Genomic DNA, 27,971 nt, shown 5'->3' with positions numbered 1-27,971 from the left:
GCTTTAAATTTGTTAGTTTTATAAGCTTTTTCAAACTATTTTGACAATTTAATTTTTATTTTTCTGTCTGCGGCCCCTAGGCAGTTTTTTGCCTATTGTGCCTAATGGGTAAAACAACTTCTATGCTAACATTTTGAAAACATTTACATAAATAATTTATTGGTTGACACCAAAAGCAAATACTGTATTATACCAACATAAAAATAAACGGTATCAGTAATCTGACATGTACTTTCTCCCATTAGCTTGTCAACAACCTTTATCATGGGTAAGCGATGAGAGTAACTGTGATATTTAATAGGTAAAATCACAAAAGTTGCATTAACTTTTGAACCGTAATTTTTACAGGAATTGCAATTATTGGTTTTTATGGAAAAATAACAAAGTTACAATAACTTTAAAAAGTAATTTTTACAGCAATCACTATGTTGTTAAGAATTATTATAAGGACCATCGTAATAGTTTAACGCAATAGTTCAACATTAAACTATAATAAAATTATATAGAATTTTAGCCACCTGATGCATTTGTATACTATAAATTGGTGTAAATACCTGCATTTATGCGATCCTGTTTGTAGCTCTGAGTTGCTACCAGTTTCAACTCACATAGGAGTCAGGCTATTAAAGATGTCTTCTCGCTATAGTCTGAAGACAATTCCTATGTGAGTTGAAACCGGTAGCAACTCAGAGCTACAAACAGGATCGCATAAATGCAGGTATTTACACCAATTTATAGTACAATAAAAAGTTCACTAATTTACCCATTGTTAAAAGTCAACCAACTCTTTGAAGGTTCATAAATAATACAAAATACAAGTTCAACAATCTACTTTATTTATTTGGACATAACATTTTGGGTAAACAATATAACAAAGCTAAAAATAATGTTTCATTAAAATAATATCTTTAATCCCTACACCAAGATTTAAATCCAGAGGCAATCCTGCAAAACTACTGATATCTGGATAGTTTTGCGTCAGTATTGCCACTAATCACTGTTTACATGTTAAATCTTATACAATATTTCTAATCTACAGAACGTTTATTATTAGTGGAAAATCTTTTCTACAGAATTGTACACGATACAAAATATAAACTATATCTATACAAATGTACGTGAATTTTAATTCACTTAATGCCATATTAAAAAGTTATTCATAATAAAATCAGCAACTTCTGAAAGTTTTCAAAACATTTTGCAAATATTGGGTGTTTAGGTGCATAAAACAAAAAGGCACATTTTAGGAATTAACTGTGTTTAAACAACATACTATGTTCTTTTACTCAATTAGATGGTTCTTAGGCTTAATACTTATTCATAAACTGGCTGTTTTAGAGGCTGTGGAATAAAATTAACCTTTGTGGGACATCAGTCAATGTTTTGAAGAGATTTAACGGGGCTTTGTATTATTTTATTAAACCTGCCCAAACATGCCGTATAACAAAATTCATCATTATTATAGATTATCATTTGTTTACGGCGGAACATCAAGTTACTAAAATTTTAATTCTGTTGTTGGATTTGACTGGTACCCAGAACAATTTTTAGGCTTTTGGATTTCTGCGTGGTTATGAATTGCTTCAGTTATGAGAAGTAGGCCTAATCCAACTAAAACCCTCATATCTTATGATTCCGTACTAAAATAAGGACTTTACAGATTTAAATTTTTAAGTCAATTGAAAATAACTATTATGTTATGAACAAAGTTAGTAAATTTTATGTAAATCAAAATTATCCTGATTTATTACTTGATATCTCTTACTGTTTATTACACGTGAAAAGTCTCATATGGTTATAAAACAAGTGAACAATATATACAAATTTACACAGTTTTTAACTATTTGAAAAATACCATCTCTATCCACATCTAAATCTCAACCAGTTCTAAAAATACACTAGAGCAACATTTAAAGAAAAGTTTGTACAAATAAATCGCACACAATAAACCATCAAACTGGAATCTGAAAACCATCAAAATACTTTGAGAACTAATAATTTCATTTCCAGCCATTATGTTGAGTTACAAAACTGCAGCACTTCGTAACAAAAACAAGAAAGCGTACAGACTAGATTAAACGATTAAACAAAACAATAACTTTAAGCCCATATTTCTGTACAAACATTAACCTACTAACTGTGGACTACATTAGTAATACTCTAAATAAGGACGGAATAATTAATACGTGAGGTTATCATACATGCAGTGATCGTAATGTTAATGTTAGTAATTAAAAAAATATAAATTACACCTTAAGACCTTATATTTACAAGTCTACAATATATAAGGTATGAGCAATGTAAGGTGGTAAACCTGTTAAATACAGGCTTGAAAATCTTACGAAGCAGAAAGCATTGTCGTAAATGTGATTAAAAATGTGGTTAGGACTTGAGTACTAAGTATCAATGCAACACATATCGAGAAGTAATCACACACTTTCATTGATTAAGACTTTTAGGACAGCAATAAGCCCTAAAAATAGAATGTGATGAAATTATGTTTAAAGTAACCAAAACTATTACATAGTGCTTACTGATATACCTATATTTGTTTTAGAAGTACAATATAGGCCCAAAAGTGAAAAGTGTATACATTTTCTTTGTTAAAGTAGGCTATTTGTTTGCATTTTCCAAACTAAAAGGGCACGAAGATATTGTTGTTTATCCGTAACCAAAGTGATTACCATACTAGACCACATAAGTGTAACAGAACGTTTGAAGCAACAAAACTAAATAAATCCCTAAATTAAATTAAGACAAAACAGATTTATTGATACAGATCTGTTATGATTTTTATATCTGTTTTCAAACCCCAAAACATTGGAGTTAAGTTATTCTATAGCTATTTATTTTGTTCTGTATCAAAATTTGAACCGTCAATCAACCAAAATATTTATTACTGTTCCTGTAACTTAATTAAGATAATTTATAAATTTATAAGCAGACTAAAAGTACTTTATCAGAAGCAAAATTATTGATACCTAATGCTTTCTGCTTGATACATTATAAAATAATTCCTAAACTATACCTACGGTTATGACACAAATAATATTCCACCACAGTAGAAACATAGTTGTCAAAAAGAAAACCGAACTGGGTAAGAACACTTTTTTACAGCCTACACAGAAAAAAGCATCTTTACAAAATAAAACTCTTACTACTTATATGAAATTAAAAACACAGACAACAAAAGTCGGCAACCTTTAAGATTTTTTAGAAGTAATAAACAAAATGCTTGTGGAAACCATTCTTCCTCATTGTTGGAAATGTATTTTAAAAGGTAACATAATACCTATTCTGCCTATTCTGAGAAAAGGGATTTGTGATTACTTATTCTAAAAGCTTAATGGATTCTTTAAAAAACTGGCCACAAATTTTGATGGGTTAAATTGTTGTAAATAACTGTCATAGTTTTTTAATTAAATTGTTTAAGAGTATTGCAAAAAGATAAAGTTTTATGGTGTAGTAATAGGTCAAAATGAATCATCATAATAAGTTAATTTTATTTTACACAAAATTTTAACTCATTTTAATGAAAGCTACAGATTTTTTAACTTTGATCAAGTCATCGGTTGCAATAGCTTTAAAATTAAAATTGAATTCCGTTTCGTTATTAATTTATCGTGAAGGAAGAATTCTCGCAATATCCCTTATTTCTGAATCAATTCAATCTACAAACACCAGGTTAAAATCATAATATGGACTGAAAACATTCAAAGATAAATGTAATAACTTATAAGTGGAATTGAAAATAAGTACCTTATACTGTTTGTAATACACTTACAACAATGAGTTAAAAAGAGAAACAATAAACATAAAGACATTTGGTATTTTGTTTCAATCAGAGTAAACCTTTGTACTAGCAAAGCATAACACAATACTGCAGGGTAAGACAATGGAGTTCAAAACACTTACATTGGCTAGAAATATTAAAGTAAAAACCATACATGATTTTGAATAATTTAATTAATTAATTGTTAAAATTAATTGTTGAATTCTGATTGTACTCTACTCTTTTTTGTAAAATTCCCATCGTAATAAATTCCTATGTTATAAAATTGATTTATTTGATGGTATGTTGATTTAGTATGTAAAAAAATTAGACTTAAGACTTAAACTTAAAAAAATCTGCTTTTTTAAACTGTTTTTGCATCCTGATAAAACTTTGAATCCATCTTTCACAAAAGCAGGCTTACACTAATTTTCATGCCCAAAACTAGGGAGAGGTTGGTTGTTATTTTTACAAGAGTCATGTGTACACTGATTCACTGATAAGGGGTTCTGGAGCACCCTGTATCTGATAAGGCCGCACAGTTCCAACTTCCAAGCTAAGTAGACTGCCTAACAGTCTACAGCTTGGTTCAGAGAATCACGGGGGCCGACCTGTCGTTGGTTTTGGTCTTCCTCAACTTCACGGTGGCAAACATGTTGCTTCTGGAATGGGAAAAACATCAGTTAGTAAAGGTTAAAAATATAAACTTGAACGTAAATTGGAAAGAGTTGGTTAGTTATTCTTAGGATTTAGTTTAGCACAAAGTCAGAAAATAATTTAAAAAATGTCCCCTGAGGTTTATTATTTTTCTGAGATTTATTATTAGTTACAAAACATTAAAGTTCTTATAATGTGCCAAAGTTGAGATACACCAAAACTAAATTTTATACACAAAAATACAAAGCTTAATTTTGTCTTGTACTCAATGATGAAGGCTAAACTTATCCAATTTATCAGAACATAGATAGATATAATGAATCTAATTTAATCAATCATGTATTAAAGCAAATACTAAACTATCTTGCTTGCTGATACAAAAACAAATAGAACACTCTCAGGAACTGGGTCAGAACCTACAGAAGTAATACAAATATTACACTCATTATGCTTCTATGGATTTTTTTACCATTGATTGTCCCAGGGGTCAAACCACGGCTGGTCGTTCTGAGGTCGAGTCCGTCCATTCCTCCTAACTCGCTCCTCTTCCTTCCTCGGCTCCACTTTTGTCGCACTCCTTATCAACCTCGTCCTCGGCAGCAGTGTCGCCTTTGGTGCTTTCAAATGGTCGTCCACAACAATGCATGACTCGTTATCTTCCATCTCACTTTCTGAGGAGGTCTCAACACTTCCCCGTCTTGCCGAGACATCTTTCCTCTCACCGTTAACGATTGTTTCTTCTGAAACGTCTTCAGTGTCATCATCCAAACTTTTGCTCAAAGATAAACTCTTCTTCCCCGGAAGAGGCGTCCCAGACTCTTTTGCGATGTCCGTGACATCCACGAGTGAACGATGTTTCCACAGGGCCATTCCCTCTAAGACGTCCTCGCTTTTACGAAACTTCCACAGAGATTTTGTACGTTTAACTTTCTTCTCGTAAGGGATCTCAACGGACTTCAATGCCATCTCTTTTGTCTCAGGGTCGCCTTTTCGTCCGAGAGTTGTAATCACTCCGACGCTGGATGTTTGCCTCAAGGGACGATGAGACTTTGAGGACTTCTCCGTGTACCACTCGTTGGTAGCTTCACTCAACCACCCCCGGACCGAAGCAAGCTCTTTTTTTCCATTCTGAACGTGGCCATTTTCTTGTTTGTTGCGCTGATTTTTCATTGTAGTGGTTCGTCTGTTGGACCAATCAGGTTGTCAGAATTGGATTGATTTTTTCAATTCCCACCACCGACAAAAGTTTTTAGTCTTGTCACCAGAGTCCAAAGTTTCTATTGCTACACCTCCACCATCAATGCTTAAAGGCAAAATTTATTCACTGCTAGTCTACACAAATAGCATGCAGCATAGCAAAAAAACTAAATTGTATTGGTAAGATAATTGTTAAAATGTTAGTAAAAACTAATGTTATTGTTAACAGTTAACAAACAATCACAAAAGCAACAGATCTACAACCAAACAATTCACACACAATTTTAAAGGGTTGTTATATTTCATGCTGTTAAACATTACAATTTTTAAAACCACCACCTTTGATGTTTCCAGATTCAAAAGCTACAACAAGTTTACACTTAATTTTGGTTGATACTAGGTACCGTACAAATTTTTAAAACGCTATCAAAAAATGTTTAAGTTATCAAATGCACTGCTTCTGTGCTCTATGAAAAAGCAGTGATTTTTTTTGCCTAAATCAAAATCACTTATTTCCCTTATCTCACATTTATTTACATCTTCAATCCTACTCTTGTGTAGAACAAGTATACCATTTAGGCCATCATCAGCCCATCATCGCACAAGTTCTAATATCTCTATTGTGTTGATGTTGTAACATACAATTAAACACAACTGAATATAAAACCTAGCTAGTATGATAGAAAGCTTTTAGGCCTGGGTCAAAACACGTATTCCACCAAAAATATTACTGAAGATGTAAGTAATAAAATATTCAAAAATTCAATCTGTGCTACAAATCTGGCATATAATGTTTATAAGCTATATTAACTCACCTCTGTTCATCATCAGAATAGTCGACCTCGGGTGCGGGGGGTGGGTCGTTGCTGAAGCCGCTGTCATTTGAACTGTGCAGGCTGGCGTTGGCAGGGGGCACGTTACGCTTGGCACCGCTCGGCTGCCGGGGCACAGGCAGTGTTGTAGGATGGGGTGGAAGGGGTGGCAGTGGTGGCGGGGCCCTGCTCCGGGGATGAGGTGCCACGGGGGCTGGGACGCCAGGAGGTCCTGCGCTAAAAGAGGAGTCGGTCGTGGGTCGATTCTGGAACAAGAATGAACAATTAGAGATTCTCTAGTAAAGACTAAAGAGTTCAATTGTGAATGACAGACAAGAGTACACAATTTAAAAATTGGATTATGGGAGTTTAACTCAAGGAAATCTAGGAAGGTGGCGTCGTTGTAGCTAATGACAAAACATAAATGCCAGTTGCATTTTAAACTGTTATGCTCTCTGATGTTCATAATATTGGTTAAGATTTTAACCGTTAAATACGTTGTGATTCACTTTATTCTATCACATTGCTATTTTATAAGATTATTATTTAATAAGCTTTAATCTTTTAAATAAGTGAAACACATCGTTGGATCTACAAAGTGCTTGAAGTCCTAACTTGGACACTAGCTGGTTCACCAGTGATACGTCTACAGGTTTGAGTTTCCAGACTCTTACACTAAAAGTATTCTATTTAAGACACAAAAATATGTATCACCATCAACCTGTGGGGAATAATCCATAAACAAAAAACAACAGTACTTGAAATTCAATAACCAATAGAAAACTCATCTAAAGAAATCAAAAACATCAATTCTGGTAGCTCTTGATAACACAAAATACCGGTAGATGATCAAAAATACTGGTATAAGTAACATTAAGCTGATGTGTAGGGGCGTACCTGGGTCTGCCTATAAGCAAGGGTATCTCCAAACTGTCTAGTGGTAGAAGGGTGGGGGTGAGAGGGGGGAGGGTGGTTGTTACCCGCACTGCTGCTGCCACCTGGTGAGCCAAGAGAGAAACCTCCAGGCGTTGTGGCTACAGAGTCCTGTCTGCGATGTGTGGGCGAGGACGTAGTCCTGAGAAAACAACAAAGAGTGAGTAAATAAAATGAGTAGGGACTATCAGAGGTATCGGTGCATTGTGACACTCAACAAGCTTGTAATCAGATTGGGGTAAACTCACTAAAAATATATAAAAAAAGATTCTCAAATGTTTACGATTTGTGTCTACATTATTGTCATGGAGCTGTGTAGTGATCCAGGCTTATAGCTAATATGGTAGAATGTAGAACTCCAACCATTCAAACCCCAACAACCTGAATCACCGATCATAATTATCAAATATAGAAAGAGATAATAAGAAGATTTAAAACTACAGTAGCCTATGTAAGTAGAATCAATATTAATGATGGCAGAAGACGACAAAATCCTGAACATCTCCCACGGTTGTGTGAACATTATCATAGTCTCCTACGATCATGGGAACACCATTATAATCTTCAGTGACCACAGCAAAATCTTGAAAATCTCCCATGGTTGAGGAGACATCTTAATTGTCTTCTGTAATTGCGGCAAAGGCATGAATATTTTTATCACGATTTTGTATAAAAATACCCCGAATCACAGTAAATTGGATAAGTATCCAAATTTTGACCATCCGAATGTGGTGCTGTCCTGATTGAATTGAATAATAAGCATTCTAATGCACTTTTTCAGACTTTCTACCTTTATCATTATTTCTCTAATAAAACATATTGCACGGTTTCCCCCTCCATCCAAAGAGATGTAGCCTTGATGGTATAACATCCCAAAACCAACCAAAAACATTGTTTGTTTAAATATTTCTTCTTTTTTTGTCCTAGGATGCAAGGCCTTGAGCCCGGAATTGTTTTTCACATTACTTCAGGTTACTACCTGACAAAACATATATCACACTGTTCGTGTGAGTACCTTTATTTGCAGATCATTTTTCAAAATGTAAAAACATTGTTGTATTGTAATTGTATTTGAAATAAATACTTACGTTACAGAATCATCAATGAGTGGTTCAGTGTAGGCGAGAGGAAACCACCCGCTACACTGAGTTCGCAGATTCTCTCCGAACTGCCAACCTTTGTTACGATCACCTGGAGAAAAACAACAAATGATTATGCTTGGGTAAATTATTTATTGGTTGTCTTAAAACATCTTAATGTTAGTATCGTTTAAATTGATGCATTGACAAATTGGGATCTTATAGTGTGTACAGCTCCTGCTTATCAGAGGGCCCGGAAAAGTCCCTGGATATCTCCAGATATCCCCAGGATTTTATTCAATGTTAAAATTTTTCCCAGGGAATAATTATTGAAAACTTTCAGAACCGCAGGTTATTTTTATGCTGATCTCTGATAAGAGTTGGTGTGATAGGTCCAGTAGAGAAAACAATAAGCCATTCTATTAGTTTGAATTTTTAAAACAGTTTGTTTATTTGACTTAAATTAGTAACTTAAGCCAACACAATCTGTTGGTGACTCACATCAACTACCTATTACAATTTTGATTAAAAACTGACGACAACTCTAACATGGGAATGTAAATGTCTAGTATCAATTAATTGTCAAAGATTTTAGGTACATTCTCACCTGAGGATAAGATTCTATAGTTCGGCCGCTTAGAAAACGACCTGCGCGCCAATGCTAAACCAATGCTGGAGGAGGTCGCTTTCTAAGCGGCCGAACTATAGATACTCAAACCTCGTATAAACTTGTGTTTCACATATGTGATGGCAAATGTCCACAATAATTCTAGATCTGCGTCAACTCACCCATGAGTGCGATGAGGTCTCCCTCCAGGAAGCTGAGCTGGTTCTCGCCGCTGCTGAGGTAAGCGTACATGGCCCGGGCCAGTGGAGTGTCCCAGTTGTTGTGTTCGTCTGCTACAGCCAGACTCTTGGGGCGAGGGGAGGGAGAACTGCTGTGATCGGCTGCCAGGGAGTGGTTGGAAGCAGTCAAGTTAAAGTCTGACTTTGCTCTGAAAGATTAGATAATAGATTTGTACGACGCCGACACAGCAAAGTACATTTTAACACACTTATCAGATGTTGTTAGACTATACATACAGGGAGTGTGATGGGTGGGAGAGAATGTGTTAAGGGAAGGATGAGTAATAAAATTAAGGATTTAAAGGATGAATGAATGAAATTATTATAGCTTTGTTACCAAGATCAGCTGATTGTTTATTCAGGACTATTCATTGACAGTCAAATGATCAACACCAATGCATCAAAACTCTTTAAGAAGCGAAATGCTTATGGAGTATAGTTAGACTGGAGTTTTCCGCCGAGATGATCTTCGTGCGGCGGCAGCGCTACTCTATCTCTCTCTTCTTCTAAGCAGATTTTTTGTCTTACTCTCTCTCAAGTCAGTCAGCTGACTTGGCCGCATGCTCGCGATAGTCTACCTGGCGGCCCCCGCAGAAACCATCAAAAACTCAAACATTTCCAGACTGAAGTTTTTACAAATGCATTGCGCTTCTTAAAGGATTTGTATTCATTGTCAACACTGACTCTGGTTTTGAACAATCAACTTCGTGACCTTTCTCAGGATTACACCACCAACCTTCAAATTACTAAACAAACACTATGCACACTCAGCTACCTATTTGAAAGACACAACCAATTAACAAATACCTACAATTTTGCAGTATGAGAAACTACTATGCAAACACAATCTGAACAAAAGATGTGAATTGATGAACACGTGAAAAGTATTATTTATGATTAAGGTGCTTTAATTTTATTAGTTTTTGAGTAAAAATAATAATTTTTTTACTAAAATGGATGATTCAGTTCCTGAGTTGTGGGACATTATAATCACCAACCGTAGATCGGCTCCAATTAATATGTACATATTAATCTATATATTATGTACATGGTGATTAGTATTCTTCAATCATATTTTGTTTGAAATAAATGCCCAGTGTTGCACCCAACCATTGGTAGAAAGTTTAATGTAACTAAAGAAATCATGTCAAAACATTTCAAATGGGTAACCCACCTGGTAAGTGAATGATGAGTTAGTGTCGGACTGGAAATGTCGTTGATAGCTCTAACGTCAAGACATGAGGCGTCCATACTCTTGGTCTTGCGTAGTTGAGAAGAGATGGACATTCGATCATCGTCTATAGTGCGACTCGGAGAATGAACTGTGTCATCGTCCGACCAGAAAGACACTTGCTATAGAAAAAGATAAGTGGTATTAAAACATGGGAGATTAGGACACAATTCAAATGTAGGACATGAGATGAAGAGATGGAGCATTAAAACTCTGGTTATCAATAAGAAATTGAATGTCCCTAGCCGCTAAGATTAAACAGAACAAATAAAGCATCAAATGTGTAATGTTTACAATCTTGTACCTGCGGCTTATACTACAATTCTAGGAAAGATTGTCTAATGATTGGAAATGGTTAGAAGATAAATTAATGGATTTATTGGATTCCAGTGCAAAAGAGATGGGTAGGATTCCTTATGAACTTCAAAGAATATTTAGAGGTTTAAATGTATAGACTGCTCTTCCTTAAAATGGTTTTAGATTTAGTTATAGCGAATGTAGACACTAAGGTGTGGACGCTAAAAAAACTTGTGTCAGATGAGCCTAGCGGAGGTGTAGACAAGTGTGAAAAATATTTAGAGAAAGAAGAATGGACAGAGAACTAATAGTTGTTCAAAAATAGCATTTCTCATTTCAATTTCTCATTCTAACGGTAAAATACCGGTACCTCAGCTAAAATTTCACCCTCAAATATAGCTGTGGGGAGTTCCAAAAATAGAATTTAAGTAAAAATATATTTGTGATTTTAAAACATTTAATGGGTTTCTCTTTTAATGGTTGAAGGTAAACATTTTTAATTCATGCCTTTTTAAATTAGTTATGATTCAAATGAGTGGTCCTAGTTTGTTCTAAGTATGATAAAAGATAATACCCCCGCCGCAGCAAACCTGCAGACTAAGCGAATTTCCATTTCCCTGAATGGATTTACACTAAAATGTCTCCTTAAAAATATCACATTTATTCCCTATTTAAATAGAATCAGTTTAAAACATACTTAGGTTTGCTGCAACAGGGAGCGTAAAAGTGTTTTTTATGTAAAATGTTAATAGTTAGTAAGAAATAAAAACATTTTCCAAATTTGGGCAAAATATGTTTATAAACAAGCAAACTACAACAGTTTACTTATCTATATATATAAAATCCAATGTATGTTTGTATGTTTGTCCTTTATGGACTCCAAAACCGCTCGACAGATTGTAATGAAACTTTCAGGCATTATTAAGCATTATTCAAGGATGGTTTGTGTGAAGTTTGGTGCAGATCCGTCAATAGGGCTCCGCCCCAGTGGCTCTGGAGTTTCCCATGTTAACCTTATGAGTACTCATATTATATTTAAATAGAATTAAAGAATCTTAACAGCTGGTGCAACTAAACAATTTGATTCTGTGATGTTCAATAGCATTAAAAAGTTAATAGGTTTACCAACAGGGTGCAGCACTATATTTTTGTTTTAATTTATGAGAACAGCTAATTTGCAACCAAAAGGTGAGTGAGCGTAGCGAACGAACTTCAACCTGGAGGCGAGTTAGCGTAGCGAACGAGCTAACATGAAGGCAAGTGAGAACAGCGAACGAGCTCCAACCTAAAGGTGAGTGAGCGTAGCGAACGAACTTCAACCAGGACGTGATTGAGCCATGCGAACGAGCTCATCTTGAAAATGAACGAGCATGTGACATAAAACCACAATAGGACAGGACTACGTCTGTCGGGCCAGCTAGTTCTCCATAAGAATAACATAAGAATTATAAATTTACAATTTTTTGGAATTTTCTCCGTAACCATTAGGCGCATTATAATGCTTCAATATACTAAATTATTTGTTTTTTTAAGCTCTACAAAATAGTTTCGAAAGAAATTGCAAAATTTTATGTTTTTTGGGTCAAAAATGGGAAAAACCCATTTTTACCCCATAAAAGCCCCCATAAACCCCCGTTCCCATGGTCCGATCATGCTGGTTCGCGAACTCGTTCAAATAAACGTAGGTTTACACGTTTGTACCAAATTTCATCAAAATCGGATCATTTTTGCTTGAGTTATCGCGCTAACGGACACATATATATATATCTATATATCAGTGGCGTAGCCAGGATTCTGCTTTGGGGGGGGCCCGATCCGGAGGGTTTGGGGGGCATGGAATACCCCCCAGGACCGAAGGGGGGTCCGGTCCCCCCCCGGGAAAAATTTTGGTATTTTATGGTGCTAAATTGCAGTTTACAACACCTCTGGAGGCTCTAAAGTAGAGAATAATATTGGTGTATTACTACTAAAAATTTGTTTTTTTACTGTTCTGAAATCTAAACAAGTTGCCTAAACTACTATTAATCTACGTGACGTAATTTTAATAAAATAAATCAAGCTAACAAAACTACACTCAATTTATAGAATAAAGCATACTAGTGGTCGTCCAGTGATCGAAAACTCGACCCAAAAATATGTAATGTACACGCAATGACTATTGGATACTGAAGAAGGCACTATATGTACCAGCTGCCGTCATCTTTTTAATTATAAAACATTGTACAGAAGACTCTATATAATCGGCACTGTACCACCCCGGCACTCCAGTAATCCGGCGTCTTTTGGTGGGAGGTCTTCCGCGGTCGCGGCAAAATTCTGATTATCTCCCGCGGCCGTGTAGATATCATCATTCTCTCCGGCGGTCATGAAAACGTCATCGTCGTCTTGCGCGATCGTGGCAAAATCATGAACATCTCCCGCGGCCATGTAAACGTCATTGTCTACTCCCGCAGTCACAGAAACGTCATCGTCGACTTGCGCGATCACGGCTAAATCATGAACATCTCCCGCGGTCATGTAGACATTATCGTTGTCTTCCCCGGTCGTGGCAAAATATTGTATCATCTCCCGCGGCCGTGTAAACATCATTGTCTACTCCCGCGGTCACGGAAACACCATCGTCGTCTTGTGTGATCGTGGCAAAATCATGAACATCTCCCGCGGCCATGTAAACGTCATTGTCTACTCCCGCAGTCACAGAAACGTTATCGTCGACCTGCGTGATCGCTGCAAAATCATAAACATCTCCCACGGTCACGTAAACATCATCGTCGTCATGCGCGATCGCGTCAAAATCACGAACATCTCCCGTGTAAAACTAATACTGTACTGGACGTGTACACGTTATCATCGTCTCCCGCGGTCACGCGTTATCGTCGTCATGCCCGATCGCGGCAATAGCGGTTTCCGATCGCGCGATCTTCGGAGACGTGTTTTAATTGCATTTTTATGCGTTTTTATTGATAACATTCCAGTAATCCGGCATTTTATATAATAACAACACGTATTGTGTAGTGTGTACGCACTCATTTGACTGTTTCTAGAACGCGCATTGCAACGCTCCCGTGTGCCGTGTGTACAGGGTAACTAAAAAAAAATTTCGGGGGGGGGCCCGGCCCCCTTGGGCCCCCTCCCTGGATACGCCACTGAATATATAAAAGGCAAAGCCCTCACTGACTGACTGACTGACTGACTCACTCACTCATCACTAATTCTCCCACTTCACACTTACCTAGGAGGCTGAAATTTGGTACACTGATTCTTTAGGCATTAAATAGGAAAACTAAGTGGTTTTTATTCTGATCGGACTTTCGGGCTTCGCCCCAGTGGCTCTGGAGTTTCCCATGTTAACCTAATGAGTACTCATATTAAAATGGAATTAATGAATCTAAACAGCTGTTTCAACTAAACAAATTGGTTCTGTTCTATGATGTTCAATAGCATTAAAGTTACAAGGATTACCAACAGAGTGCAGCACTATTATGTTTTTAAATACTTGACAACAGCTAATTTGAAACCAAAAGGTGAGTGAGCGCAGCGAACGAACTTCAACCCGGAGGCGAGTTAGCGTAGCGAACGAGCTAAACTGAAGGCAAGTGAGCGCAGCAAACGAGCTCCAACCATATAGGTGAGTGAGCGTAGCGAACGAACTTCAACCAGGACGTGATTGAGCCATGCGAACGAGCTCACATATGAAGTTAAACGGGGCAAAGCCCGCGGGTACAGCTAGTATAAATATATATATATAAATATATATGTATATATGAATTTGAACGGATGTTGTTTTTGACCTCTAGGGACCTCAAAACGAAAAAAAAATCAGTCCCGGGTCCAGGTCTTACCGTGAGTACTACGGTAATAGCTTATTCCCTATATGGGAAATTCGCTAAAAAGGAGTTACAATGACTTAGGTCTTTAAACGATTCCAGTAGGATTTTCTGCATTCCATGAGACTATACCAACAAAAACTTCAGCAATACCAACCTGTGTCAAGACTTGTTTAGCAAATTAATTGCATTTTGTTTCATGGCTGAAAGAACAATATGCTAGAGCATTTCAAATTCCATGAGAGGAACACACTGTTATTCATTACGCTAGGTTGTAGTCCAGAAATATTTTTTTCTTATTATTATTATTCAGACTGGACAAAGCAAAGAGGGTCATAGCGAATGTGTAATTGGAAATTAGCAGGACTTGAACCCAGGACCTTGGAGATTGGAGTCCCACCCTATACCCCTAGACCAGCTTGCTTCCAAGGGGAACATGCTAGAATCATTCTCTACAGTTCAGTAAGGAGATGATATAACTCTTTCACTCACCCTGAGTCGGTTGGCAAACATGGTTTCGACAGACTCCGGCAGATACTCCCGAGTCTTGGCCACTTCCGTCCAGTTGTCTAGGTGAGCTTGGTATAGGTTCATGCCGGTCGTGTGGTAAGCCAGGTAGTGTTTAGCCAGGGAGCACTGTCTCTCCAGCACAAATCCATACCTTCTTCTCTCTTGGGTCATAGCCTAGAAAAGATGCAGTGTAAGAAAAATGATTGGGGAATTCAAGTTTACTGTAGTTAGAGGAGCTACTCAGTGTTAGCTTATAATGCTTAACAGACTTTTGGTTGAAGTACACATTTTGTCATAAAACTCCTCTGATAGAGAGACTCGCTGCTTGACTTATAAAAAGACTTTTTAACACTTGTTGATGACCCAATCGTGATTTAAAATAGCCATGTATTGTCTGTGCCGGCCACCAGCATTTAAATTTGTTCGATATTGTATACTCCTGTATTTTTAAGGAAATAAAAAATATAGAAGTATTGTGTGAAGATCGGTTGACCGGTCGAAGGGTTAAGTAATAAAACAGAGAAGTGAGGTACAGAGGAAACATTCAATGGTACACTTGAGTGTTTTGCACTAGTCGCTAATGTATAGGACAAAGTCCAACACCACCCTCCTTGCTCTCACGTATTACAAGCTCATTGTGGAGGAAAACCCTGTGCTCTGGGCAATAGGAATTTCCATACAGTGCTCACCTCTCAGGCTCTTCCTAGCTCGTCAGTCGTCACAAGTATACTTTCGGCACATCACACTCTAGCTGAAAGCACATGGTCTTCCTATAAACAATTAAGTTTCCTCCTATACCTTACTTCTCTGTGGTACTAAGGTACCTGTATCCAGCCTGAGAGATTTGAAAGAAATTTTAGGTGGAAAAGAATTCTACAAGGACGAATACTTAGAAAAATATGGAAAACGTATAGGATATGTTTTGTGTGAGAAGGGCGTTTCTATCCAAGTGAGTAACTGCACAGAAAATAAGTCTTGTAATCTCGACAAGATTTCTAGAAGGGGCTAAGTAAATTTTGTTGCATCAGAGTAAAAAGTAAATAAAAAGCTAAATATCAATTGAATAAATTCCCGATTTTTAGTTTATAAGAAAGATAGCCTACTCCAAAGTACAGCAGCAAAGAGAGATCAAAAGGATAAAGATTGGAGAAAAATGAGATTTTACAGGGATTTGCCATATTGATAAAGGGTGCAGTTAAAACCTCAATACAAGGCATCTCTTTCAACCCCTGATGTATTAGGGGTATCAGTTCCATTCTTCCATTGCACAAAAGCTATTGTTCTACTGTTCAAAACAAAGGCTACATGTCTCATTGGCTCATGTCTTTGAAATGAAAAATATTGATTGTTACCATCACTCAATGATTCTATGATAAATCAATGCTTCCAGCATCATAGATTTAACACTATTTAAAATATCATATTCAATTGTACATTATAAATTATTTAGATGGGGACGCCACCTATGTGGTTATTTTAATGTAATATTTATTGGTTTTGGGTTTAAGTTAGTTAAGTTTTGGAAGACAATACCAATGTACACTTACACTAAAAGTGATTAGGCTATTCAAAGAGTGTTATTCTAAAGCATGACATATGTTTTGTATGTTTTTCAGTTGGTTACTAAATTTATAAAGCTCAGGTTTCTGATGGTACATCATGATGTGAAAAATTGATAACAATAAACTGACATGTTCTATTTTATTTCTTTCTCTTTTTACCGAATCATAATAAAATAGGTAACATTTAACAAATTCAAATTTGTTATTAAATTTAATCTCTCATCACTATTTAACCAATAGTCCAGTCAAGTTAAACACCCGTGCGTGCAAAAGGTCATGTAGTTCTAGTTTTTTAGTATGTTGTTAGGACCTATACCACATATAAGAAACCAAGTTTGCAGCCTCGAAAGACCTGTGCTACCAGCATAGTAGCCAAAAAACCATAAAAATCAGACACTTTTTTCACTTTTTGCTGAATATCTTCTCAAGTATGCCTCTAACAGAAAATAATGCCTTATCCTGTCAAAACAGTATAAAATTTTCTAAAGTTTGAGACTATAACGACTCCAATACTGGAGTGCCGAGGGGATGAGTGGGGTAAGGAAATTGAACTACGCCTCTCTGTTAATGAGGATGACTTAGTAGCTGCTAAAGCGAGATATCATAGTATGTGCTATAAAAATCTATTCTCCTTGCCAGGAACAAGTGGGCAGAAGAGAGGGTATCGACCGGCCAATAATGTAGAAGAAGTGGTGGAATGTATCTATAAACACATATTCGAAAACAGCGAAGACTGCCAGTTCTCATTAGATGGCCTTTTGAAACTGATAATAGGTAATTACATCCCTGATGTAAGAACAGTGAAATCTCGTCTCAAGAAACGTTTCGGTGATGACATCGTGATATCAGAGGCCGGATCCAACAGGGGTGCAGTAGTTTGTTTTAAAGATAGTGGACACAAAATTTTGTATGATCATTGGTATGAGGCAAGACATAGTAATGTTCAGCAAGAGCAGTTAAGAGTGGTGAAGGCAGCGGCCGAATTAATATTAGAAGATATTCGGTCTCAAGTATATGACACAAGTGAATATCCTCCACCTGATGGGTTTTTTTAAACAACATCAACCTTGCCCGTTTACCACCGTCAGAGGATGCTGCAGGATACCACGCTCTCAAGTGCTACCACCAAATTCAAAAATGGTTGGGTGTTGACAAAAATCCTACTGATTGGGGATGGAAGCTCGAATATCAAGGACTTACCCCCATTACGTCTACCATGGATCCTGCTCCCGAAATACTCCTGCGCAAAATATCATGCAAGTGCAAAAAGGGTTGCAGCGGAAGATGCAGCTGCCGTAAAGCAGGGCTGAAATGTTCCGTCCTTTGCCAAGCTTGTGGTGGAAAATCCTGCTCAAATACTCCCAGACTGGAACTCGATGCTTCAGATGATGAGGATAAGGATCTTAGAATTAAGTGTACATCGGATGACCCGGCCAACATCGGCAACGAAGCATTTGAACATTTTCCCGAACCAAGGCCGGTGAAAGTCCGAAAATTTTAAATACTTTCTAATATACTTGGGTTTTTGTCAGTCTCATGTAATATAATTATTCTTTTTATTTAATAAATTATCACTACCTCCAGATCCGTTAAATAGTTTACTTTCATTTCTGCTAAATCCCCTTCTTACATTCTATGTTATCTGCCGTTTTTGAAAGAACCATTGGGTCTAGATGTGTCCACTGGGGCCAGCTGATCAGCTGGTTTATATTAATGTCACCAACTAACAGCTGATTGGGTTACATGCAACAGGAAAATAAACTGTGATATTGATAAATAATTTTCACACTGGTTCTAACATCCGTTTTTCATGTTCTATGTTATCTGTTGTTTTTGAATGAACTATTGGGTCTATAAGTGCTTGCTGGGGTTCAAATGAAAGCTAATTAAATTATCTTTCATTTAATTCCATATAGATTTTTTTTGGATGAGTACTTTTAACAATATGACACAAAATAATAGACCATGACTAAACTTTTTAATTTTTTTGAAGATTTCTATCGTTTTTAAAGTGTTGTAGATTCATTGATAATGGACGTATTGGAGTCGTTATAGTCTCAAACTTTAGCAAATTTTATACTGTTTTGACAGGATAAGGCATTATTTTCTGTTAGAGGCATACTTTAGAAGATATTTAGCAAAAAGTGAAAAAAGTGTCTGATTTTTACGTATTTTTGGCTACTACGCCGGTAGCACAGGTCTTTCGAAGCTGCAAACTTGGTTTCTTATTTGTAGTATAGGTCCTAACAACATACTAAAAAATTAGAACTACATGACCTTTTGCAAGCAAGACCCTTTTTTATGTTTAATTTGACTGGACTACAAGGGCCCATTAGAAAAACGGGCCATTCTGCAGGGCAGTGTTACAGTGGTGGATAGTTGTACAGGACTAAAATCTTTCCTATAAACAGCCAGCTTATTTACCTAAACCATATGGGATATTGCAGTGAATCTATCAACAAATCTATCCACTATAGGTCGGCCGCTTAGAAAACGACCTCCTCCAGCATTGGTTTAGCATTAGCGCGCAGGTCGTTTTCTAAGCGGCCGAACTATAGTGTGAGTCATGGATCCTGCAGCATGGCCTGTTTTTCTAGTGGGGCCTTAATTTAACATATTCTCTCTACAATGAACACTATGCTCCATGGCCTTCCCCTAAAAACAATCTTTGAGAAGTATTGTTATTTCATTGAATTTTTCTAATTCCATTCAACCTTTTCAGGTTCTGTGCTGCACTCTACAACTACAATAAATGATGTCATTTGTGTTTCACTTAGAAGGGGGAGGGTTATGGGGAGACAAGAAAATTAGAGAATGGGTGGTGATGGTCTGAGGGGGAGGGGGGAAATTCAGTTAAGAATACATCACTTGAGGCGTGTTGTAATTATGTCAGTGTGGAATAATGTTTGCCCATTTTGACACCAACACATCCCCCACCCCCTTATCCACCCTCTCTCTAAGAGAAGTTTACAATCTACTGTTGCATTGTAATGCTAAACAAGAGGGGTAAGAGAACTCTCTTATCTCTTCAGATTTTGTGATAAGAAACACAACTTTGCTCACATTGTGTTGCTGAACTTTGTTTTATTAAAAGGTGTAAGGGTTCAGAAAGAAGGTTGTTTTACCATTGTTGACAATAGAGTTTTTTGCATATCCTACCATTAAAACCAACAAATAAATCAATATGGTAGGCCATTATATTTTAGTTTTACAAAATATATTAGTTCATTTGCTGTGTGGAGGTGTACAATAACAAGGATGGAAAAATTTTAATGCAGCAATTAAATTTAAATAATTAGACATACATTTAAATTTTATAAATGTGTAAAACAAATGAAGTAAGTATTGTAGAAAGAGAAAAAGACAAAGCATGTTTTTACAAAGGAAAATCTTTTTAAAAGCATCACCATAGCTTAGACCTTGTTATTTAAAGTTATAATGTTGTACTTACATTTTTTAAGCTTTGTTCACAAAATGCGTCCAATTTTGATCTCTCCTCTTCCAAAACTTGCATACTCTGAAATATTAAAAATCATATAACTGCAGGTAACATAATAACTATTACAGTTACTAAATAAGCTGTATACTAATAAGCCATAAAAATCCATGTACTAGTTTTAGGCTATATAATTATACTAGCTGTGTGCCCGTTCTACGCACAGGGATCTTATAGTAGTTAGTTGAATGTGACAAAAATCACACAATGTTATTGGGTTTTTGGACATTTGTAATTTAATTTAATAGAGTTTTTTTGCATATCCTACCATTAAAACCAACAAATAAATCAATATGGTAGGCCATTATTGTAGGTAGGCCACAAATTCTATGGAAAATTACCGGTATCAAGGATCGTCGTCGAAAAGGTTTTTATGAATAAATGTGTACAGTATAATCATACTAGATTAAAGAGTGTTGACATTACTTGTTAATCTATGGTATAACGATAAAAATATTACAAGGTCCAGTTCGATTTTTGCTCATTTTCCAACCTCAGCTAATTTACTAACAAAGGACTCCATGTATTATTTCTTCTCAAAGGAACAGATTTTATTCTAAGTACCATTTGGACTTTTGTAGACGTATAAACCAAACATTCTAAGCTTTAATTGTCTCCAATCTCGTTAGCCATAATTCAAACACGAAAAAGTAAATCTCGTTCAGGCCGTCCATAATCATCCCAAATTCTTTACGGTCCGCCCCTGTAGAGTGTAGAGCACCCAAGGAGCCCCACTTATACTTTTGTCCGTGGTTGGATACAGATTCAGCAGCTAGGTAGGCGTACGTACCCAAGAGATGGGCCTATTGGCTGTATGGTCCAGCGATTGCATCACACGGTGAGTAGAAACAGAAAGTGACACATTGAAAAAGCGAGTTTAGCATCATCCGTAAACGTCTGTTACAATCACCCACTGCAGTTGTGATTTTTTTACTTTACACTGTACACAATCGCCATTTAAGCGCCGTCAATGAGTGGAAACCTTGTTTGTAAGCTATTGGCGACGATCATTAAGTGTCCCAGCCCTATTCAACACTGATTCAAGGTTTTTTTTCTGGTTATCAAAACTCAAGCACAATTTTACAAACAAAGAATTTCTGGTTCCTGACCTGGATGATGCCTAATTATTTAATTTCATTTACGGTTACACTATAATATTGCACTTGCGATTAATAAAATCCGTTGTGTAAGAAAAACATTTTTAATCTCACTTGGTTGGGATTTGCTTTCAAAACGTGATTGGAAATGGTTGTGGTATTTGTAAGCAACATTTGTAAACACATCAGTGACAGCTATAAAAAAAATAATCTTGATCCGAACAGCTGTTCGTTATTTCATTGAAGATTATGTGATAAAAATTTACCAAAAATTTGACAGAAATCGCACATAACTGCATTTTTTTACGACCGTAATTTTATTTACAAAGTAGTGAGGCCATATTTTAATGGCTAAAGACACTCTCGCCAATCCAGTGAATACATTAAAATGACTTGGATCTTGATAGGTACTCTCGTTTTCATGGAGATGATTGCGTAAAATGCCATCTTGAGTGTTACAGACAGACAGAAAGAAATAGAGATAAGACTTGTTTCTGCTTCTTTAATGTAGAAAACGTAAAAATTACGTAAACATATATAATTCTGAGCAATGTACAGACAAAACTCTAATTTTATTTGCCATTGTAATTTCTTAATGAAATAACAAATAAAGAATATTTTGATTTAATTTGTATTTCATTATATTCTCCATATTTAAGGCTGACTTAGGGGAAAGAGCTTAAATAATTATTTATTATTACTAAATATTGAGTAATTTCCAATGACATTAAGCAATATAATTAACATTTATTGCTTTGGAGAGTGTAAATGCCAAAGAGAATGAACTGGAAAAAGTAAAAATATCAGTTACCAATTTGTTTCATAAATATTGAAATTGCCAGTTGTACTTTATAACTGAGATGAACAGCTAGAGGGCACGATAATAAAAAACGGAGCAAAAAACATGGAAACAACTGAAGAAAATGAATTTGCAAACTAAACAATAACATCCAACAGCTTTAGGCGGTTGACGTAAGATGGTAAAATATTTTCTTCCAGAATCCTTTCTCGGAGAATGTTAGTTTAGCTGCAACCTTTTCTGTTTTCGTTGCTGAGAGAATTGTAAATGGAAAAAAAGAACGGTAAAAAATGTGCCAAAGCAAGAATTAATTATTATGGAATGTAGAAATATATGTAAAATTAGTTTATATTAACATCAGAGTAAACTGGAATTAAAGGCATATCAATATGCATGCATCCTAATCATAAGTACAAGAAAAAAATCAAGTTTAAATGATCTTATGGTTTTCCTAAACTGAAAAAACAGCATATATAATTTATTTTTATTTTTTTTTACCAAGCAAGATTATTGGATACATTTTGAATTATCGATGTTATTTTTACAGATTTTTCATTTTTAGATTGTAAAAAAACTATCCTTGTGAGGAAAGAGATGATTTATAAAATATTGAAAAAGCCAAAGAATAGCCTACACATAAAACTTTTACAAATAAATTTGTTTCCACAGCGTAGTTACAATAGGAATAAAAGAAAGAATAAAGTTCTGTCATGGAACAAAAGAAAGTTGACTCACCTTAAGTTCCTTATCCATTGCCAGCCCCGTTTTTGTAGATCGTTTTTTCCGTTGCTTCTTCATAGTGGCCGCAGCTTTACTGTAGGTTTCTGACCTTTGTTTATGTTGTTGTAAAAACCTCTTTTGTTCTGACTGTTAACAAAATAGCATACAAATTAGTAACAGCGGATTTTCAAACATAGTCACTGAGTCGTTAGGTGACTTTTGACTCTCAAATTTGTATAAAGTTCAAATTATTTGTAAAGTCTTTGCTAATTAATATACATAACTGTTTCATTGACAATATTGTTATGATAATTGAGAAAACATTTTAATACCAGTTAGTTTGTGAGGAGTATTTAAATCTACTAATTTATAGGAAAGTAACTCCCCATGATTGATTATGAAAAAACTCATCTGAACTAATTTAGTTTTATTTCATCAACTTCGATTTAATTCAATCAGTTGTATGGAGGAATAAAATAAATAACCATATTTAGTTATGTGTAAAAACCATGCAAAAAACTAATGTAAACATATTTATTTTTATTTTATTCCTATACAAATCTTTATTTATAAACTTTGATATCCATGTCATGGAGCGTATCCTAATGTCATGTTGGAGACATGCATATTTAATATGCGTGAATATATGTTGGCAAAATTATGATTTACCATTGTGTAAAAAATAACAGCCCAGTTGGTTCAGATGTTTTTGCATCTCTAAACGGATAAACCCCGCACAGGTTTTTGCTGGACCACTGACGTCTGAATATTTTAACAATAGAGAGGTATTTCAACAATGACTCTTTGAAACAAAAACAGCTGTGAAATCTTTAATGTATTAATTAAAGAAGTTATCTGTGATAAACAAGAAAATATTAAAACAGCTAATATGATTATATATATATATATATACATTATCAAATTATGAGATGGAAATTCAATTATGAATCGTGTAAAAATATGGTGAAAATATGCAAATACCAACATAATGAAGGATATTGGAAACAAAGGAGGGGTTAAAATTCAGCCCTGCAGCACTCCATGCATTGAATGAAAGGCAGCCTTATTTCCATAACAAGGGAGGACCTAACTCCAAACTCCATTATATCCCTATAACTTAAAACATTGTGTTTAACAGATCAATTTCAATATTGATCAATCCTCTTTTGAAACTTACAGTTTGTAATTGATGAACTATACAGTATGAGATAATAAAATTCAAGCAATTTCTTTCTGAGTATCTGTTAATCCAGGTGAATAAATACTAATGAATTGGTTGAAACATTGTGCCCTTAAAAATCCTATTATGCAATACCCCATGATGTAAAAAGTTTCTAAGCTAGATGTTAATATTTATAAGTAGACTACCTGTGGAAACTCAAATAAACACAACAATGATTTTACATTTTCTCTACAGTAAATACATTTTTGTTTACATGTTAATAAAGTTGTTATTGTTAGTCTATCATCAGGGAATGAATTGAAGTGAATGACCATTGCTTGTCTAAATAGAATATTTTTAAAACTAAGTAGTGAGGTAGGGTACAATTAATTAACTGTTGAATCTATAATTAATAGGTGTGTAACTGTTTCCTAGAGAACCCTATTATTATTTTACAGACACGATAAAGGAATACAGGTTTATTCGTTCTTGACTAAAACAGGGAAAGTGTCTTAACTCCTTAAGATAGGTATTCTTGGGAATTTAGTCTCCGTTTTCCTTCTCCTTGTTTATTGATCAACAATTATGTGTTGGGGTGGATTAGGTTATTGAGAAGGAAGAGTTTAACATGAAGTGCAATAAAATTCACATTCAGAATTAATTAGATAGTTCATTTGTAATACTGTTAGGAAACGCATAGAAATAAAATGTTAAAATCTTTAGTCACACCAAATGTTAAGCCACACAAAAGTGCACCTAAAGGGGATATTGATTTTGTGAAAATTTACGTTTTCCAGCTTTGAGTTAAGATAGTTCTCAAATACACAGAACCTTACTGGTAGACCTACCTCGTCTGAAAACCTTTTAGTTTTCTGGAATGGAAAATCTGCAGCCCATAAGGTAGGTGCCAAACAAAAACGAGTTCATGGAATTACAAAAAAGTTATAGGTAATTTATATGATTTGATCTCGGGCCACCATCAGGTCATAAGACCTCCTCTCTCGCTAGATTTTGTTGGTCCACTAAGCTATGTTCTAGCCCGGGGTTGTTTTTTTACATTACTTCCGACTATCCTAAAGGTTGTGGCATTATCACTTACAATATATCCATTGGCGATTTGGCGGGATTTGAACCCGGGACCTCAGGGACCTTAGTCCCATGCTCTACCACTTAGATCAGCCCGCTCCCCTCTATCCACTTGACTAGAACCATTAATGGTCCATGATAAAAAAACAAATTATGGTTTTGTACTGAGCTAAAGGAATAGGTTTATATTTACCTGTACAACTTTGGTATCCTTTTCCAAATTAGTTTCAAGAGGTACGAGTAGGTCCACATAGAAGGCTTTGAGCTGAAAATAATGGTAAGTTTACTAAAGGATTTAAGAATAATGAAATATAGTCATGTGCCATCATGTTACAACTTCTATCAAAGGCTACTGAATAAGTTACATAGTGTAATTTTTGAAAGGTTCAATTAGTTAATTGTAGAAATCAATTATATACGGCTAACTTTTACCACGGTGAAATTAAAAATTTTAATGTTAACTAACTCAAGCTTTCTTTCTTTTATTTTCCCGTCACTTGTACAGTTACAATGTTTTCTATCAAAATATTCAAGAGGAAAAATTATGACAGTTTTTAAATACCCGTAAATACTCAAAGCAAAAAAATAAAATAATTTCCTAAACAACATATGAACATAATGAACATACGGAGGGGTTAAAATTATAAATAAAAGAGCACAAAAATGCTGAGAATTTCCAAGTGAAAAATTTAGGAAGTGTAAGGGTTTATCCCTTTGCGTGGCTATTTTGACAGTGATAGACTTCGGTAAGAACTTTGTGGGCTTAAGTAAAATGGGCTGAAAAATGAGATAATATGTCAAATGGGCAAATGCACTAGGGGCATTTGTGAGGAGACCCTCCCATCCTGAAATGGGCAATCACTCTGAGCAGGGAATTACTGTGGGACTCCAAAAAGGTTTTGGTCTTTTGTACATAATGTTCTGAAAAGTGGGGGTGCATTGAGGTAATAATAAGCCCTTTATCTAAATTGGAACTGATTGATTTGCAATATGATATAAACTGACACTGATCCTAAGTTATAAGGAATTTATTGAATATAAAACACACAATTTTGTCTTAATAAGTAAAATTCGTTTTCTTAAAACTGTAAGAATTATAAATAAAATCGTTATGGATCATAAAAAGTATATTCAGATACATTGAGATAGAAGCTATTATTAGAGAGGTAAAAATAATATAATATTACAGCTGTACTGTACTTACAATATTCATTTGCTGCGCCTGAATTTCCTTGTAAACTTCAACCATTTTCATGAGAGCAGCCCCTAAAAAAAGAAATCAGGATTCAAAAACATGAACACCTGTTATTCAAAAATATAACATAACACTTTAGTTCTTTGGAAAAAGAAATTCATGATTCATCTAAAAATATTATATTTTAGACTGTGTACATATAGTTAATATGGACATAATTATGCTTCTTTGTTAGCAAAAATATTATTGAGCGGAGAAGCGAAGCTCTGCTTATACTACACTCTTGCTTTGTTTTACAAATACTGTACTCCTCCTGAACGGCTGAAGCGATAGTAACCAGCCATGGTAAAGTATAAATCTGAAATGGTACAAATCGGACCACAGGGCTTTTCTCTACAAGAATTTAAACTTTTAGAAATTTAACATGGGTCTTATGGGTTAATTGGTCGCCGTGACATTTTTTGCGAGATAAGAATAAAAAAGTAAACAAGAGTCGCAACACAATTCTCCAAATTCTTCAAAAGTAAATTTTCAATTGAAATAAATTGAACATTTTTTAATATTTCACATATTAATTAATTGTAGGTAAGGTTAAAGCTATTTCTTCCTCTTAGATTGCTCTATATCCCCAAAGAGGCCTCAAAACTAAGGATATAAAATTTGTCAGTATAATTTCCTTTAAAGGATGTTTTTATTATTAATTTACTTAATTTGCATACTAACTATGTTTTTTGTAACCTATTTCATGCTTAGCCTACAATATTAAATTGGAATGATAAATTGTGATATAATTGTGAATAACGTGAGTTTATCGCAAATCTTTTTACTCTGTGAAATTCAAATAAGAATAACATTGGCAATACATTTAAACATTGAAGGGTGCAATTATTTGGGTAGATAAGGGTATCTTAATTATTTAGAGCTTCATAGGTCTATTGTCTTAGAGAAGAGTTACTGGTATGTAATTTATAGGGACCAATATGAGTAAGGTAAATCAAACTAGCCCTGGGTTGCTTACTTTAACCTTATAGATTCGTCTGCCATGGATCAGCCAAAGACAATTTTAACGTGTATTCCTGCAGAGATTGTTTGAATGTAAATTATTCCTTAGTTTTTCACTCAGTTTAAAGATATATATATATAAATATAAAAAAAATTTGCCTAAGCATCTTAAACTATTGCATGCATGTCCTCTGGTACAAACAAAATAAGGCTCCTACTATAAAAAGTACTCTGAGAAAAACGGTTATGGTTGCTATTGAGCTCGATCAAATAGCTGTAAGTAAAATATGATTGAGGTTCCAGGTTTTAAACAAGATCTGAGCAGTATTTTAAGGCAATCTTTAACTACATATTTCCATAAGCATAGCTCAAATTACAATGTTAATTTTTCAGCATTTCAACTACTGCCAAGAGGTAAAGTAATATACAATAAAACATTCAACTAACTAGTGTATGATTTAATTAGTATGAAATATATTAGACCAAGTCAGAACATAGCTATGTGTTAAAAATATTTATTGATATTAAAAACGGAAATAATTGCATTAATTTTTGTTAGCATTGAATATAAAAAGTGTACCAGATATCAAAAAGGCGTTGGATCACAGAGAAAGTTTAATCACAGTGAAATCATAAAATCTAGTTAGCACTGTATCTTAATGATTCTATGAATATCTATGAAAGTAGTTAA

General features: G+C 35.1%; 1 protein-coding gene across 2 annotated transcripts in view; it reads right to left on the bottom strand.

The window, feature by feature from the left end:
* Positions 1 to 813: 813 nt before the first annotated feature.
* The window catches only part of LOC128999488 (brain-specific angiogenesis inhibitor 1-associated protein 2-like), a 220,993-nt gene continuing 193,835 nt past the window's right edge, over positions 814 to 27,971 (bottom strand). For both annotated transcript variants that reach the window (XM_054426043.1, XM_054426044.1), the window contains exons 5-16: positions 26,288 to 26,349; positions 25,277 to 25,348; positions 22,851 to 22,982; positions 20,175 to 20,240; positions 15,144 to 15,335; positions 10,471 to 10,649; positions 9,240 to 9,445; positions 8,460 to 8,562; positions 7,336 to 7,513; positions 6,442 to 6,704; positions 4,899 to 5,612; positions 814 to 4,434 (exon numbers count right to left, since the gene is read on the bottom strand). In XM_054426043.1, the coding sequence (XP_054282018.1) occupies position 4,434; positions 4,899 to 5,612; positions 6,442 to 6,704; positions 7,336 to 7,513; positions 8,460 to 8,562; positions 9,240 to 9,445; positions 10,471 to 10,649; positions 15,144 to 15,335; positions 20,175 to 20,240; positions 22,851 to 22,982; positions 25,277 to 25,348; positions 26,288 to 26,349 (2,168 nt within the window). In that variant the 3' untranslated portion in view covers positions 814 to 4,433. The remainder of the gene's footprint in view (positions 4,435 to 4,898; positions 5,613 to 6,441; positions 6,705 to 7,335; positions 7,514 to 8,459; positions 8,563 to 9,239; positions 9,446 to 10,470; positions 10,650 to 15,143; positions 15,336 to 20,174; positions 20,241 to 22,850; positions 22,983 to 25,276; positions 25,349 to 26,287; positions 26,350 to 27,971) is intronic.

Source organism: Macrosteles quadrilineatus, unplaced genomic scaffold (genome assembly GCF_028750875.1).
Source record: "Macrosteles quadrilineatus isolate MER2022 unplaced genomic scaffold, UCM_ALF_1.0 Scaffold_8__2_contigs__length_117827958, whole genome shotgun sequence".
Taxonomy (NCBI): Eukaryota; Metazoa; Arthropoda; class Insecta; order Hemiptera; family Cicadellidae; genus Macrosteles; species Macrosteles quadrilineatus.
Note: the sequence above shows the minus strand (reverse complement) of the source record. Positions and strands in the feature narration are given on the sequence as shown.